The sequence below is a fragment of the Rhipicephalus microplus genome, chromosome 4 (assembly GCF_043290135.1).
Source record: "Rhipicephalus microplus isolate Deutch F79 chromosome 4, USDA_Rmic, whole genome shotgun sequence".
Taxonomy (NCBI): Eukaryota; Metazoa; Arthropoda; class Arachnida; order Ixodida; family Ixodidae; genus Rhipicephalus; species Rhipicephalus microplus.
Window position 1 is genome coordinate 115,015,153 of NC_134703.1, and position 16,408 is coordinate 115,031,560.

Genomic DNA, 16,408 nt, shown 5'->3' on the forward strand with positions numbered 1-16,408 from the left:
TCCACGTCTACACCAGGAAATTCGCCAGTGGTCCTAAATAAAATATCTAACACACAGAAAAATTGCACAGAACTCTGGCTCCCATATCCGGCTTTTTCTTCGTACGATAAACGATCTTTCGCGCCGGCGCCCAAACAATAATACGACGAAGAAAGAAGATCGATACGAGTTTATTCTGCGAAAGGAGAAAAAAAAAAAAGAATATTTCAAATACACCCGCGCTTGGTGTGTGTGACGTCAGCTAATATGCGCCTGCATCAGCTGCATTCGGGTTTTCGTGACGTCGTCGGTTTCTGGCCGTCGGCAATGAGCATGGCCGTAGGTGGGACGTGCGGCTCGGCAGGGCCGATTTGAAACAAATTGCGGAGGACCCTTTTTAATTCGAAGCTATTCGCGGAAATGCATCCTTACCAAACGAGTAATCGATTTCACAACCCTGGATTTCATTCGTCGGACCGACGACCACTCTAGGTCGACGAGACTACTAGCGCCGGTATCATCATTCCTCGGCTCAGAAAAGCGCTTCGGGATTTCTCTGCTGTGATCGCGGATTTGCGTCCAATTTTGTAAGTTCCCTCGTCCCGTTTTTCTATTTCTCCTGATTTCCCGGGGTCGCGGAGCACGCACCGTGCGCTAATAATTGCGGGAAAGTGCTAAATACGAGCTCGCGAAAGAGTTTTCATTCATACTACACCGAGTTGGTGTCTGGGGGGGTAGGCCTAGCGATGCTTGGGCTGTCTTCCCAAGTCCTCGGGCAGACACATCTCTGCCTTCGGATTCTATCGCCCTAATGCTTCTCTGCCGCTCTGAAGCAGTGGGAACCTTTAAGTTCTGTTATACACTTTCGCACTTAGTAGTTTTATCGCGGTTTAGCGCCGAGTATCGGACTGTAAAAAAAAATTGGCTGCGGCACATTGGAGTGTGTTGACTGCTGCGTTTCCGATCCGATCACTTTGGACATGATCTTCTGTTGACCGCGGTGAGAAATTCTCGACCTTACTATGCATTCTTACAGCGCCTAGCGACCACGTTCATTCTTGCGAAAACGCTGTGATGGGATAGGGAAGATATCAACCAAGTCCGGCATTTGTTCTTCGAGTGCCTGGCACACTCTGCATAAACACAAGGTCCGTTTTTCCACGGAGAATGCGTATTTTCATTTGTTGTTTTCTTTCGGGCAGACCATTGGCTAAATTGATTACCGTGCACGCAACCGTAATGGACGCGCCGTTGTGAACGGTGATTTCATTTAATTCAATTCAGCGATGCCGGAGGCTCGAAAAAGTTAACGTTAATGCCTTGCTTTTCGGTTTATCTTTGAGTGCTACCGGCATTTTACTTCTGGTGCTGACTGCACGTGGATGGTATGCCTTCGCCAACTTGAGAGGCGGCGTAATAATAATAATAATAATAATAATAATAAAAAACGACGCTAGGAATCTCGAGCCTAGCTTTTTCTCGGATGACTATCGTTGTGTTGCGGAATGTTCTGGTACTGTAAACACTTGTCCTCGTATCTTGGAACACTATCAAACTTCGCATGATTCACGATCCGCTAACCATGGTGTTTATGGTGTAGCACCGAACGAGTTATCGCGATTGGTTAACGTGGCCTTGCCCTGGCGCCGCACCATGATTCATGTACACGGTGTACGAGCCAAAATACTACCGGCGCTGCCGATGGCTCGTATCGCTGATGGTGGTGGTGGTCATTTTATAGGCACCGAAGTTCGTTAAGTAGCGCCAGGCGTGGTGAACCATCGTATGCAAAAAAAAAAAAAAGTGCTTTCGTGTGGAGCAGCATTGTCCTGCTATAGTGGCTGTCCAGGAACACCTCCGACTTGCTTAGGTTAGATGTGACGTCGGGAGAGTTGTTAGTAGCTGTAACCTGCTTCACGCTTACTAACAGTGCCTAATCGTGCCATTAAATTAATGGATGCAAAGTACCAAAAGGGACGGCATTGTTCAGTGTGCCAGTTTACAGTTACGTTGGTTTTGGTAATCTTGCAGCCTTGCTTCTTGTAGTGTTTCACCTTGTGGACATTTTTTAACGCTTCTCAGTTATGCAAAACTTCAACACTTATGGTTCGTGGGCCAAAGAAATGAATATTTATCTAATGGTTTTGCCCTACCACTGTGTTGCGACGAGTTGCACTGCTATTGGATGAGTAAGAATCTAGCTTTGATCGCAGCAATATTCAGCACCTTGTGGGACATGTCTTGGTGACCTGTGTCTTTGTGGCTGTCATCGGTTAAATATGAATAATTGTTGGGGTTCAACGTCCCAGAACAAAATATGATTATGAAAGACGCGTAGTGGAGAACTCCAGAAATTTTAACCACCTGGGTTTTTTTATCGTGCACCTGAATCTTTTGGCATGAAAACATGATGCTGATATGGTCAGTGGCAGTGTCAGCATGCAACAGTAGCCATAAAACTGACTTGCAATCTGAGTAACTTTTTAAAGCTTGCAGTACAAGTTACTTGATACATATTGAAGCCACTGTAGCGCAGGTCACCAACGGTGCTATTTGAGAAAAAAGCGCAGGTCGTCACTGGTGCTGTTACGTTTTCCCCCCTTGCATTATGGTGACGTCAACGCATTACCTTGTTAGGGTGGCTGAACTTGGATAAATTTGCAAAAGATCTTAGTGCTCCTTGACACTGTAAAAGTGTGAAGCCTTTAAATTTGTCCATTTGGAACAAAAGGTCAGTCTCGTATACTTCAAACTGACATTTTAAACTTCTGACGACCATGTTTCTTTTACGCAAAATACATGCTACTAACAGGAGGCGTAGTTCATCAGTCGAAGGTTACAGAAATCTGAATTCATCGTTTTACTGAATTCATTGTTTTAGGTTAGGTTGAAAACCGAGTTTGTGTGTGGTGTCTAAGAATGATTGTGGGAATACCTCTGGCATTCGTTCCCTCTTATGCCACTTCTCTGGATCTTATAAAAAGAGGGGTAATATTTTTTGTGTGTTAAGACCTTTTAAATCCTTGGCTGCTTACCAGTGATATGATTCGTCGTTGTTGTATGCCTGCTGAAATCGGCAACAACATTAAAGAGAACATCGTAGCAGTATCTTCGATTGATGCCGAAGCGCAGCCGGTGCATGGCTACACAGCTGTTTCTGTGAACTTTCACTTCTCCGGTATGTTAGGACGTTGTTTCTCTTAACACAGCATTGATGCCTCAGTGAATTTTGGGTAACCAACTTCATATCGGCAAGTCAGGAATATACTGTTATCCAAATTGATCAGCATTGAGGCTCGATAACTTATGGTGCTGAAGAATGTTATTCTTGTCCTACTCTTGTTAGGAACTGCTATACCCAAACACATCTGGCTCCGCCTCTGCACTCGAGTAAATGTACTGCTTGGCCAGCTGCCTTGACATGCTCACGACAGTGACAAATGAGACACGCCAAGTTGAAGTTCCTTAACACTATTGTCTCGCACATGGAGACTGCTGAAAAAAATTAATGTGCTATATTTTAAAGATTTCACAGAGTTCTCGCTATGTCTTCTAGGCCAAAGGCTGTTTATTGATGTCTTTAAAAGTAAAGCCATCATTTAAATGTGATTTTTGTCATAATGCAGTTAGTTGGTCATGTTTTTACTTAATTAGTAGAACATCTAAGTAATTAATCTAGTATGCCTACATTGAAAGCAGTGCACATATTTTTTGTTTATTTTAACCTCCGATTGTCAATGTTGATCTGTTGTCTATGGTGATTAGTCAGTGAAAGAGATGCCTTTCTATTTTCCAAATCATGCACATCACCCTTCTCTTGAAGACATTGTGAAACGACATCGAATGCAGGCATGTAATAATCGCAACAGCTTGGTATTTACCTACTTGGCATTCTTTGTGAAAAAGTTGTTCCTGTACAAAATCTTAAAAAAAGCAGTCACTCAAATTAAGTTTGCAGAAAACTGCGACCAATAGGTTTTTGACCTAGAAGGCGTGACATGTAACTTTCTCTCCCCCGAATGTATGGATAATTGCATAAGGCCTGCCTTAACTGAAAGGATGGCTATCTCCCAGATGTACATGGTCTGTTTAGAAGCCAAGAGCGATGCAGGGTGCTTGCTAAATACAGCAGGATATTGCGAAGTAATACAAACTGGCTGTTTGTAACAGGATGTGTCCACACCATGTAACCGAAGACTGAGCACCTCTGTGCTTGATAAAAACAAAACAAAAATAACCCTGTAAAGGCAGCTGAAGCACAGTTTCCTGCGCAGCCAAAGCATTTCTTTCACTTTGCCTCTGTCCTAGATACTTGGTGTTTCACTAGCTTCGTAACAGAAATGAAGGAATATGAAAGCTGTTTCATTGGCTTTGAGCAGGAGTTGCTAATTAAGTAAACTATAGCGGCTGGTAGTCAAATAAGTGGTTGAGTTTGTGTCCTTTTTTTTACGTCATGTCATGTGTGGTTGCACTTTCGGCTCTGAGTTCTACAAGGTGTAAATTTGGCACTGACACGACCCTGTGGTTGTCACTTCAGCATCGTTGCAAGTAACAGTAGGTTGTTGCTGAGGCCTTTATATTACTGATAATCCTGTGATTTTTTATGATCGGTATCCGAGTGTAACCATACCCGAAGACAAGGCTTGAGGTGGAATTTCGGCTGGAACTTAATTCCTTAAAAGTGGTCACTGGTTTGATACGTCTGTGAGCATGTAGAATGGGTAAACTAAACATAATGGGTAAAACAAAAAAAGTGCATTCTAGGAGCACATAAGAGGAAAACCAGTGAGTTCGTTAGTTCTCTTTCTTATAGCAATGACACTAATTAATAATAATGCCTTCTCTGCAGAGCATCGTGAACTAATAAGGCCCTAAAGTGCATGGGAGGCCCGTTTTCTGGTGTGTGCCGTAGCTCAGTGTGCAATTGATGCCTCCATGTAGGCTAAATTCAGTTTAATTTTCATGCTGCAGTGTGCATGATCTAGTGAATATCAAGTAATTACTTTGACAGCATGAGTCTGTAGCATGCTGAGTAGCTTAAAAATAGTATATTTTGGTATATAGCAGAAACTGTCCTTTATTAAGACCAGTCGGTGCTGTAACAGAAGCTAAAAGCGGTGAAACGTGCTACGGCTATTTTTTTCTGTGCTACATGCTAAAATTTTGAAGGTGTAATTTAAGCCAGCAGTGTGGTTACGTTTTCTTTTGACTTTCCAGAAATTTTGCAGTTCGAACACGCCTTTACTACTATTCTTCCAGTGATTGTTTTGGACAACTATAGACAGTAACACGGGAAAGGGGAAATGTAGAGATGGGTTTGTCAAGTTGCATTATGTTCTTGAGAAATCTGTACCTAAGATGGTTGTCCTTGCGTAGATGCTTCACTGTTGTAAAACAACAAACCTAATTGATAGTTGTGTGAAAACATTAACTGTTTCTCCTGAAACAGACCATACTTTTTTCTGTTATGTCAAATGACTGTGTAAAACTGGAGAGGGAATTCAAGGGTCATTTTTTTTTGTTGTTAAACAGAACGTTAATAGGAACTAGCAGACAAGAAAGCCAAAGGGAGTGTAGGGGATGTTTTATGTAGTAATTACGATATATAGCTATGAAGGAATTAAAGTGGTTGGAAAGACAACTTGCCCTCGGCAGGGACAGACACACGACCTTTGAATAACACGTTTGATGCCCTAGCTGTAGCGGCGTTCGTCCTTCAGTCCTCATCGGGTATATCTGTGCGTTTGTACGAGGGAGTGTTAGTCAGCGCCGCTCCCATGTTTAAAAGCATAGGCGTGCCCGATGAAAAGTACAGGAGTACGATTGCTATCGTAGCTGAGTTAGTATAGCATCAGACGTGTTATTTGAAGGTTGCGCATTTGGTATTTTCTGTCGCATTATTGTTTGTTAGTTTTCATTCAAAAATAGTGGCTGTGTATGAGTCGAGACGTGCCATGTGTTGCTGCAGGTTTCAGCAGAGACCCCAGCCCTCTAGTAGGAGCTCGAGGAAGCATGCGTGAGCTGCCCGGTCCCCACCTGAGAGCCGCTGCTGCCCAGGGGAGCCACCGGTCGCAGCAGCTGGCAGCCATAGATCTCCCCGGAAGTTGGAGCACTGGGCTTGTGGTAAGGCTCCACCACAGCCTGCCAGGACTGATGCCAGGATTTTCTGCTGGGGGAAGGGCTCCTTCAGGGGTCATGAGCTGAGTGAGAGGCAGGGAGTTGTGGTGCTGTGTTTCTATGTTTGCTCATAAGGGGAGAGGGGCAGGTGAAAAATTCTTCTGTACACCCCACTGACGCTGCACCTGCAGTCTATGCACATATTGGGCTCAACATAAATTCATTGGTTATAGGGCTAAAGACAAAAAAATTGTGTATTGTTTATTTCAAAATACCAAAGGCCCAGCTCTTATCGCGAGTAGACGATCGGTAAATGAAACAGAGGAGCAAAAAGAAAAAAATGTTGGTGGCGACACCACCTTAGAATTCCCGCACCAAGTGCTGTGATGTCATAGTCGCATGTAGCTCCTAATTAGTAGAGAGGAAATACATTGCCCTCTGCAGGTGCATACCAAACTTAACATGGCAAGTTTCAGAAAATTTCATGTAGCCAGTGTCACCAGGTAGGTAGGTAATCAACCTTATTGATTCACGAAGGAATCATTTGAGGGGGGGTGTGGTTGGGGAAGTGGAATCAGGATGACGACGAGCCCTCGGGCCGCTCTAGGTGGCCGGACACTGCTGTGCTTCGGCGACCCTTCTGGCCCAGCTCACTGTCCGGAGCTGTAAACCCGGTTGCGAGCTGCGCAGAGCAGCCTCCCATCGCTCCTGGTGTTCTGACCCTTGCCACGGAGGCTTGGGTTTGTTTGTACAATTCACCAAAAATACAAAAAACATGCTATGAAATCAATTATATCACACTCAGCGATTTCAGCATGATATCTGAAAGTGAAACTTTCACATCGATTTTCTCCTGTATTAATAAACATAAATTGATAAAAGTAATGACACTAGAGTTTTGAGAGTATACTTTATCAATATGAAGCAATCAATTATTTCACTTTAGCGTCTTTTTAACCACCGTGAGCAAAGTCTATTGCATATGCCATGTCTACCAACAGAAAGTGAAAACAAGGTTTGGCCAGTAAGGCACGTCGGCTGGTGCCTGCTTAGGTGCCTCGTAAAACTCCTTAATAATAAAACTCTTGGTTTATGAGGTATTGCATGTCATGCAACATTTGATTAAACATTTTTGCGGATACGACTGCCTGTGCTATTTGCCACACTCACTGACATGTAACGCAGTCTCTCGAAGGTTGTCATGCAAGTTAGGTTCAGTTCTTCTGCACCATTCCGTACCGGTTCACCCATGGAGCATGAGGAGCTCACGAATTGTGCATATCAATTTCAACAGTGCAGGCACAGTGTGACACTAAAAATGAATGCCAAAGTTGCAGCACATTGCAGGCCTTACATAAGTTTTCTCCCCTTAGTGTGCACTCTCGGTGTGCATGACAGCTCGCAAACTGCACGTGCGGCCAGGTTATGAAATGTGAAAGTTTGCTGCTTAACATGTGCGCGCAAGTGATGCCCGTGTGGCTACACTACCTGCGGTGTTGCTGCATTGCACCTGGCCGCTTTCACCAAGCTGGCCCTGTCGGTTAGGAGGGTGCAGAAAATCCGTAAACTAGCCCTGTATCCTTCCTGCACTTTTGAATCTGAATAACATGGCTAAGAGGGTGCCGTTCCTACACTGTTCAAACCAATAGCACCGTGAGGTACTTTGTGAATTGGTTCAGGTACCAACATACCTTTTGCCGAATATGATCTCTCAAGGCTGCCCTCGTAGAATGTGTAAGTGCTACGATCGCCGATGGAAAGCTTTCTCAATTATTTTTAAAATCTTGTCTAACGAAATGAAGATAAACACGGATGTGACGCCCTTATGAAGTCTCCAGCTTGCTTGTTGAGATTAAAGAAAAAAAGTACTTGTAATATGGTATAAGTCCCTGAAGCTATTCCTTTACATGCAGATATGAAAAATATGTGACTCAATGAGCTGCAAGAATTTGTGACTCAATGAGCTGCAACAGTGAAGTCATTCAATGTTTATGAGTGAGAGTGTTTCTGGGCTCTTTTTAGTCTATAATCCAATCACAAATAAAAAAAGTGATGGCCTGAAAAAGACTTTGAAGACTCCTTTGAGTTGTACCTTAGGCTTATCTCTTTTGTTTGTTTTCACTTTGGGAGCCTGGTGTGGTAGCTTAGTGGCCAAGATGATGCGGTGCTTGGCTTGAGGGTGCTGGTTTGATTGCCGACTGCACTTGAACCCCATTGTAAGAGGCATGCACTGGGTAGCAATTCTCGCCTCTTATAGGAAATGTCTCTCTATAGCAGGGTACCACTTTTGCATTATTTATCTACCCCTATTTTAATTTAGGCATATTGATGTCTCTTACACCTATTTTATTGTTAAATCAGTGTCTTCTCTAAAGGGGTTCAACCCTGTCATGCCTCCACCGAAATGCAAAAGCTTCTGTGTAATTAATTTGTGTGCATGTACTTAGGCGTAAGTGAACCCTAAGGGGCATAAATTAATCCTAATCATATTATAGTTTTGTTGTGCGAGATTCAACAGGTTAGTTTTTTTCCTCATTCAGGAGCTGCCTGCCGTGGCTGCTCTTAACTGAGCCAGCCTGGATTCTCACAGCAGAGAATCTATGGCCAAGTCGGAAAGTACGTACCACTTCAACTTTTCTTTCATCGTCTCACATTTTAAAGGGACACTAAAGTCAAATAACAATATATCTCAGAGTGAAAGCTCAATGTATGAAAACACCTAAAATGACAATATTATCAACAACAATGCCCTACTTACTGAGAAATTAAGGTAAATGCACAAGAACACAAGGGCCGCAGTAGGGCATTTTCAGAATGATACCTATGACATCAAACAGACCGCCTACAATTAATCACTAGTAATCGATCTAACTGAACTAAATAAGGAACTTTCCCTGCATCAACAGATGCAATATAATGCTGCTTGTTCGTTTCTGTTTGATTCATGGAAAAAAAAAAAAAAAAACTGGACGTTACTATGGGGAATGGTGCGAGTAGTTCAAAAATTCAATTTTCACATCGTTTCATGGGATGTATGGTGCCATCTAGCGGGGCACAGTTTAAACAAAAGCATCTGCGATGTCGGAGCCAAGGGAGAAAAATTGATCAATGGCCGTTTTTGCTGCTGTGGCTTCCACTGCTTTCGGTATGCTACTACTAGCGCAGTAAAGCTGAGCAACGTTGTGCACGGCAGCAGTGACATGAGACGGAGCGGTTGGTCCGCTTCTTGAGACTGGTAATTTGAAGCCGCTAACCTGATGCGGACCACTCAAACATGATTTTATTTCAAAATATGCCCCTTCTCCTTGGCACAAGTGTAACACTATAACACTACGAAGTTTCTGGGCCACCATTTCAACAATCAATGTCGACTTAGTAGTTTACTTTAGTGTCCCTTTAATATTCGAGAATGTCTAGCTTGTTATTAGAATTCACCATCCTGATGTGCAAACTTGGAATAAAAGAGTGCTGAGCTAGTTGGTAGGCTATTCATTTTAAAAGACTGCGCCTGAAAACATGAAGACAAAATGAAATCAAGAGGCCATAGACTCTACAACTGCAAAGGTGCTGCAGTTGTTTGAGCCTGTGGTGTCGACTTTTATCCTGGGTCTATGTTTCCATGCCCTGTCTTTTAGACTGATATGCAAATCATGCAAGAGTATTTTTCTTTCTCTGTATTTTTTGTTCTGGCAATTTCTTTGTTTGTTGCTTTTGTGTGCCACATTGTTCCTATTTGAGGCATTGTTTACAAGCCTACCCCTCTGTTTGGGCGGAAGACTCAAAGAAAGGGGCTAGGCATAGCTCCAGTGCATTTATGCTGTATATGCGTCAACACAACAGGCAATGTATCGTATATATTTTTGATTTTGAAGGAGGGATGCACGGCATATTGATCTTTCTCAATGCGAGCTAGTTAACAGGTCTGCAACACGGAGCTCTTCACCCTTGAAGGATATTGATTATGGCGCTGGACTAAGCTAAGAGACTAAATGAGAAATAGTAAATGTGGATTTTTAAATATGTTACATCAGCAGTCATGGCTCTAATTCTTTGACGGGAGTTGACAAGCACAAGTGGTGCCCACTTTACCAAGGCATCTGTGTGTGGGAGATGATTTAGCCTCCAACTAAAAGTTTTGAAGAAACCCGCCGTTTCGAAACCAACTTCGTTCCTTCCTCAGGGGTGTCTGCGGGGACAACGTAGCAGCGTTGTCACATGGAGTCACGTACACATGGACTGCGTTCCACGGCAAAACGAGAGAGAGGGGGGTCATTATCCACCCCGCGAGTGCTTTGAAGACGTTGCTGCTATGTAGTTTCCGCAGTCACCCCTGAGGAAGGAACGAAGTTGGTTTCGAAACGTCGGGTTTCTTCAGAACTTTTGCTTGGAGTCTAAGTCATCTCCCAGTTTCATACCCAACCAGACAAACTTCTGTCGAATGTTTACATTCAGGCATGTGTGCGTGCAGGGATTTTCTTGCATTTCGGGAATATTGTTTGTGCCACTGACGTGCTCGTCTTGGGACTTCTGTAATTAAGTCAATAGTGTCGTATGCTTTTTGCACGATAACTCTGTAGGTGTTGTTTGAGATGTCTTGGAATAGTTAGGTACCATTTTTTCATTTACTTTGTCACGGGTAAGGTCCTATAAATAAAGGAACAGTCGGCATCATAACTGCCTTGTGTAGTTCTTGAAGAATGTTTCGTGACTCGCAGTTGCATCTATGGCATGATAAGCAGTAGTGTTGAGTTTAGGACAAATCTCGATTAAAATGTGTTTTTTATTGGCCCACACACAGGTTAAATGTAATTGGCAGATTCGCCCAGGTACTGGCAACTGTTTGTCAAGCTCAGTAGAATTTGCCGTTTTCTCCTGCAAGTTTAGGTTGCTTGGCTTAAAGTAGGGAAAAGGCAAATGTATTGCAATGATGCTTGTCATTTCCTCAGATAACGTGTCCCGGGTTACGATGTCTCTCATTGACTAGTCACTCGTTTAACAATTGTTAAAAAAAAAAAAAAATTCTTTCTGATGTACTTGTACATTTATATTTATGGTGGTTCTCTTGCCTTGTTCGATTCACAGTTCCAAGCATAGTGGTCCAAACGGGGGGTTGCCCAATGGAAGGGGGTGGGCGTGGGACCAATGGGTCGTCCCCGCCCCCAGCCCCTCCCCCCTGTGGCCCACCGCCTCCCCGCGTTCAACCCGTGCGGCTCTCCAAGCAGTCCGAGGTGGAGATGGCCGAGGAACAGCCAGCGGCACCCGTCACCATCCGGCTGGAGGTGGGAACCGAAGAAGAGGCCTCCTCCCAGCCCGTGGACAATACCAGCCGGGCCTCTGCACAGGTTGGGGGCATCTCACTGACGGCCATGTCTCGGCCATCCTTTGAGCAATTCGCTCGAGATTGGAAATCCTTTAGCAATGTAGCAGATTGGGCTAGTTGGAGCATGCTCGTAATGGCCGGTGGATACACGACAGGAGATGGATGACACGGAAGCTGTGTCACAAACTTTATTCTGTCTCTAGTCTTGTTTGTGCTGGCTGTCCAGAGTCATTAGAAATTCGTATCAGATAGCTTTGTATGTTAGTGACTGGCTTTTCTTTCTGCTTTCTCTTGTACTTTGCTGTCCTTTTTCTTAGTCGCTATTCTTGGACGTGCTTGTGGTCTGTGACCTGTTCAACTCATAATGGTAGTGCTTGAGCAGGACTCAACAGGGGAACTGTTGCATTCGCGCAATGCATTCGCGCAATGCATTCGCGCAATGCAAATAAAGAGAAAAATTGTAATTAGTGCTAGATGAGGAACAGCCTACTGTACATTTTCAGTAATAGCATAGTTGCCTCAGGGCGAGGATTGTCGCTCAGAGGATATGGCTTTTCCAAATCACAGTTACGCGGAAGGTGGTGGCAATCTCAGATGAACACTTTTGGGTGATTGAGTGCAACTATAGCGCCTACATTAAAGGGGCTCTGCAACACTTTTTGAGCATAGTCGGAAAACGTTGCCGATCGGTAGTAGAGGCTTCCGACAACACGCGAGCCAAATATTATAGCACAGCACGCGGCCTGAAATTCACAATAAATTATCAAATTCAGCTAAAAATTGCTTTCTCATCTCTCAACAAATCACGTTATATGCCCAAAAATCACACGTCAATGACCCATCTATCAGCCATTGGCTGATTTGAACATGGCGCGCTCGCTCGTTGCAGAGATCACCGCAGGAGGCCGCTACTTGTCCACGCGTGCACGTGCTATCACTGAAAAAGGCGCGCATTTGAAGAAAAAAAAAATAGAAAAAAGTGCTCAAGGTCGCGAGGCACCTGTGATGTTTTTCTGTGGCACTGCCATCTCTCCCTGCTCAGCTTCCAGCGCTTTCGTCGGAACGAGAGAAGAGAGAATGAAATTGCAGCGTGCGACAAACCTTTGTAACTCCACTTGCACTGGACGGATTTCAAAAATTTTTGCGGCGTTGCATTCATGAGTCAATAAGCTCTTCCAGTGAGTTCATTCCATGGCTACTTGAAAAAGTATTTCAGGGTGCCTATAATGGCACAGTGCCTTATAGCCTTCCCTAGTCTAGATCTAGAAATGCTGTTGCTTCACAGAAAAGTTCTCAATAAGCAATGGCTTAGCGGTAGGTTGCTGTTAAATGAGAAGATCAGATTCTGGTGACTGACGGGACCGGAACTTCGTTGGGCTTGTACAACTTTTGTGCAAATGAATGAATGCGGCATCTAATGACATGTCTAAGTGGGTGTGTAAGTAGTGAAACATTGCCTCTAGTCAAATTATGTCAAATAGTGTTGAAGTAATGTGATATTGAAATAATTCTCACTTGTGACAGTTCAACGTTTTTGTACAATACTTTTCTTTTTCTATCTTTGTCAGTGGTACAAGCTGCGCTGCACTCGTTATTGCCATAATCATTCGCTCGTGATGTCACATTTATGGTGTGAATGACTAGATGTAATTACGCACGAAGGGGTTATCATTGTACTTGCAGTTGCCTTTATTATTTTGTGGTAACTAGCAGCATTTGTTATGAAATCATTCAAGTGTCAGCATAGTAAAGTTTTTCCTGGCATCTATAAAATGTCTGTTGGGGTCTCTGCTAGGGTTAAACTTCACAGCTTGAATAATTGATCTGAGCACCAGGCAGGGCCATACCCAGGAATTATTTCGGGAGGTGTTTATATGTAGCATGGCCAAATTTGGTAACTGGTGGTGGATTTGAAGGTGTGTAAAGACTTTAGCATCACCAGATAAGTAGAAGCACGAAAAAATTCTGTGCGTTGTCAGAACCCCCTAAAGGACCCCAGCTACGACCTTGGTACCGGGTGACTTAAAGGGGACATAACCTGTCTGCATCTATTTGATTAGAATAAAAAAATGGAATATTTGTACATTTCTACTTATTCAATAAATAGGCAAAGTCACCAGCTGCTACATTGCAAAAGCAGCTTTGCTCATCCCTTCCTGGCATTTCAGTTTTCATGCACAGCAGTGCATTATTTGCTACTGGAGCTTTCAAGAGGGCCAACTTTCATAAGGTTTTGTTTTGTAAGTGAAGCAAGCTTAGACATAAATAGTATTGATGTCATTAATACACATCACACGTTTTTAGTGTCAACAGTTGTTCTGATAAGATAATAGCAATCATGGACAATTGCGAGGCCATGTAGTCCTGGAATAGAAATTATTCAGACTACAGCTTTTTGTTTCTGTAATGGTTTTAGAAATGTTTCCACGTAGCCACCGGCTAGGCTAACATCTGTTGTTGTTGTTGTAAGGTGATAGAGTCTAATTCTGCTAAACCTCTAAGTTATATAGTTCAGCCTAGCAAACTTCTTCATAGTGAGAAATAGGCCAAGTGAAAAAGTCCTTTCTGCTGTGTAGGTCGTGTATACACTCAAATCTCAATGTAACAGTAATGAAGATTATTGAAGTAAATGAAAATTATTCTTGTCATAGATATGGTGTTATGAATAAACGTTAAAATAACCAAATTTTACGTATAGCAAAGTTATTTTCCTGCCATATGTGACCTTATGATAATGAGGTATGAGTGTAGGGCATCTTAAACATGATACATATAAATAAGAGAGGCACTTCATACAGTCAGTGCTCCTTTTATTTTAGCTGCTACGTTATTTTGTTTGGCTATGTGATCAATTGGTGCTCTCACTATTCTGGTAATGCTGCTAATGCAAGGGCCAGGGTGCAGGGTGCTACAATTCGTTTAGAAGCAAGTGCATGTAACGTTAAAGCAGCGAACAGGCAAGATTTCAACATCACAATAATTCAAATTAAGTGCTTTGAAGCTGCCACTGGAACTGAGAGTCTTGCAGTTACGTTTACCTTGCGGCACTGTAAAACACGTGTTGACATTCAGCCCATGAGGATTTTTCGTGGATTTTCCATTGGCGACTGTTACTACATCATGTATTGTGCATTTGCACGAGGGACAGAACTCGTCACTGCCCGGGGCAAAATGGTGAATGTGCAAAAGCAGCTAGTATATCTGCGGCACAAGCGTCTGCTAGGACTACTCCGACATAGCTGAGAGTCATGCACGCGGGCTGTAGTGAATGTACCTTCTTGTTGTGTCTGTCTGTATCTGCATGTGTGTGTGTGTGCGCGCACTTGCGGCTTCGCCTTCCCGTCTCACTCCGTCCTTTCTCTTCCTCTTCTTCTTTTCTGGGCGGTGCAGCGGCTAAAGGTGCTAGTGCGCAGCCACGCGCTCCGAGATGACGCTTCGCCACCTCTGGATCTCTCGCCCGAGGCGGCCACAGCCTCGCCACAGATGCTGTCAGTGCAGGTGGGAATTCACCTTGGCTGTCCTGGCACGAGGCATTCCCCTTAGCTGTTGTTCTGTTTTTTTTTTTTTCATGCTATAGCACAGTGACTATAATCGGCCATCCTGCTACTGAACAAAGAGAACTTCAGATGTAATGGATATGTGTCAGAGCAAACAAGAAACAGACTTGAGAAAGAAAGAGCAGAAAGCGAAAGGTCTGACGCTAACAAGCTCCATCAAAGGTGTTGAAGGGATACTGAACAAAATTTTTGCTGCCAAGATTTCCAGCCGTACTGAAAGATTGGGTACTGCAATCGATAGACGGAAGCTTCCTTTCATGCAGAAACTAAAGGAAAATAATGAATTTAAAGGCGTACTTGCATGCATTCGTAGCACCCCTAAATAGATGTTTTTTATTTCCATGATGTGCGCTATGAACACTCTCTACCCACCGGGGAGCCAGACATCATGTATAAGATATTTTACATTGATTTCAAAGTTTTCTTCATCCAGCATCTGCAAGCCAGGGCCTCCACAGTAAACATTATCATGACAAGTCAAACCAGTTCACTGGGTTTGTGAAATCTGCATTCTGCGTGCAGCGTAAATAGCAGAAATTGCTCTCAAGTGTCTGGACGACAATTTATTCGTCGTCGTTTATGTGTACCATTCACGGCTGACAGCAAGCTGACGACTGTTTCTCGTATGTCAGTAGTTGCAGTTTTACCGTGACGTCATGACTTGTGTTGACACACCACTGTGAAGCTGCCCCTTCAATACCGAAACCGAGATTGTATTTCTATGGTTGGGGTATAAAAAAGTATATTTAGAGCGTTCTCAAGCACTATATGGCTCTTTCTAGGGTTCTTGACACCCGGGTTTTCATTAAGAGCAACAATCTGGAATTATTTAAAATTTGTGTCAGTGATTTTTTAATGTGTTTTTCACAAACTGCCACATCTAGCAGTGCTGTCAACTAGAGGATGTGACTTTTCGCGACATTGCATGCACCAGAGACAGGCTTGGCAACCATGCCAGCTGCTGCCTGTGTCTCAACCCTCTCAGATTGTACTACATTCCCCAGAGCCACTATGAACAGCACCGGCAATAAACAGTACTCCTGGCTGTGGTGAAGCATCTGTGCTTTTGTGGAAGGGGGAGAGCGCGATGAAAAAAAAAAAAAAAAAAAGGTGGAGATAAGTGGACATCAAGAACGTGTGTATGCATGCACCTCGATGAATGTGATGTCACGGCTTGCATTCACGTGCAACAGCCATGTACTGAAAGTACACAAATAATACAATCAGCTGTTCAAACATATGTGAAATAAACTCCTTATCAACATAGTTACGTCCACGAAGTATAGTTTTGATGTTTCCCCTGTTAGTTTTTTCTAATTTTGTTCAGTATTCCCTTATTGGCACTTCATGTTATGAAGACATACCCGTAAGACATGACTTATATTTGCTACTGTGAGGGACTGAATACCTGGAAGCTAACCGTAAAGATTGGTTC

The 16,408-nt window shown here is 43.4% G+C and overlaps 1 protein-coding gene across 13 annotated transcripts in view; it reads left to right on the forward strand.

Annotated features, from left to right (window-relative positions):
* The first annotated feature begins 273 nt into the window (after positions 1–273).
* Positions 274–16,408, forward strand: part of LOC119172307 (uncharacterized) — a 97,594-nt gene continuing 81,459 nt past the window's right edge. For 7 of the 13 annotated variants that reach the window (XM_075893573.1, XM_075893566.1, XM_075893567.1 and 4 more), the window contains exons 1-5: positions 275–566; positions 5,948–6,102; positions 8,637–8,712; positions 11,179–11,438; positions 14,807–14,914. In XM_075893573.1, coding sequence (XP_075749688.1) covers positions 8,697–8,712; positions 11,179–11,438; positions 14,807–14,914 — 384 coding nt within the window. In that variant the 5' untranslated portion in view covers positions 275–566; positions 5,948–6,102; positions 8,637–8,696. Of the gene's footprint in view, positions 567–5,947; positions 6,103–8,636; positions 8,713–11,178; positions 11,439–14,806; positions 14,915–16,408 lie in introns of all 13 variants that reach the window. The other 6 variants (XM_075893577.1, XM_075893576.1, XM_075893579.1 and 3 more) reach the window with 3 other exon arrangements.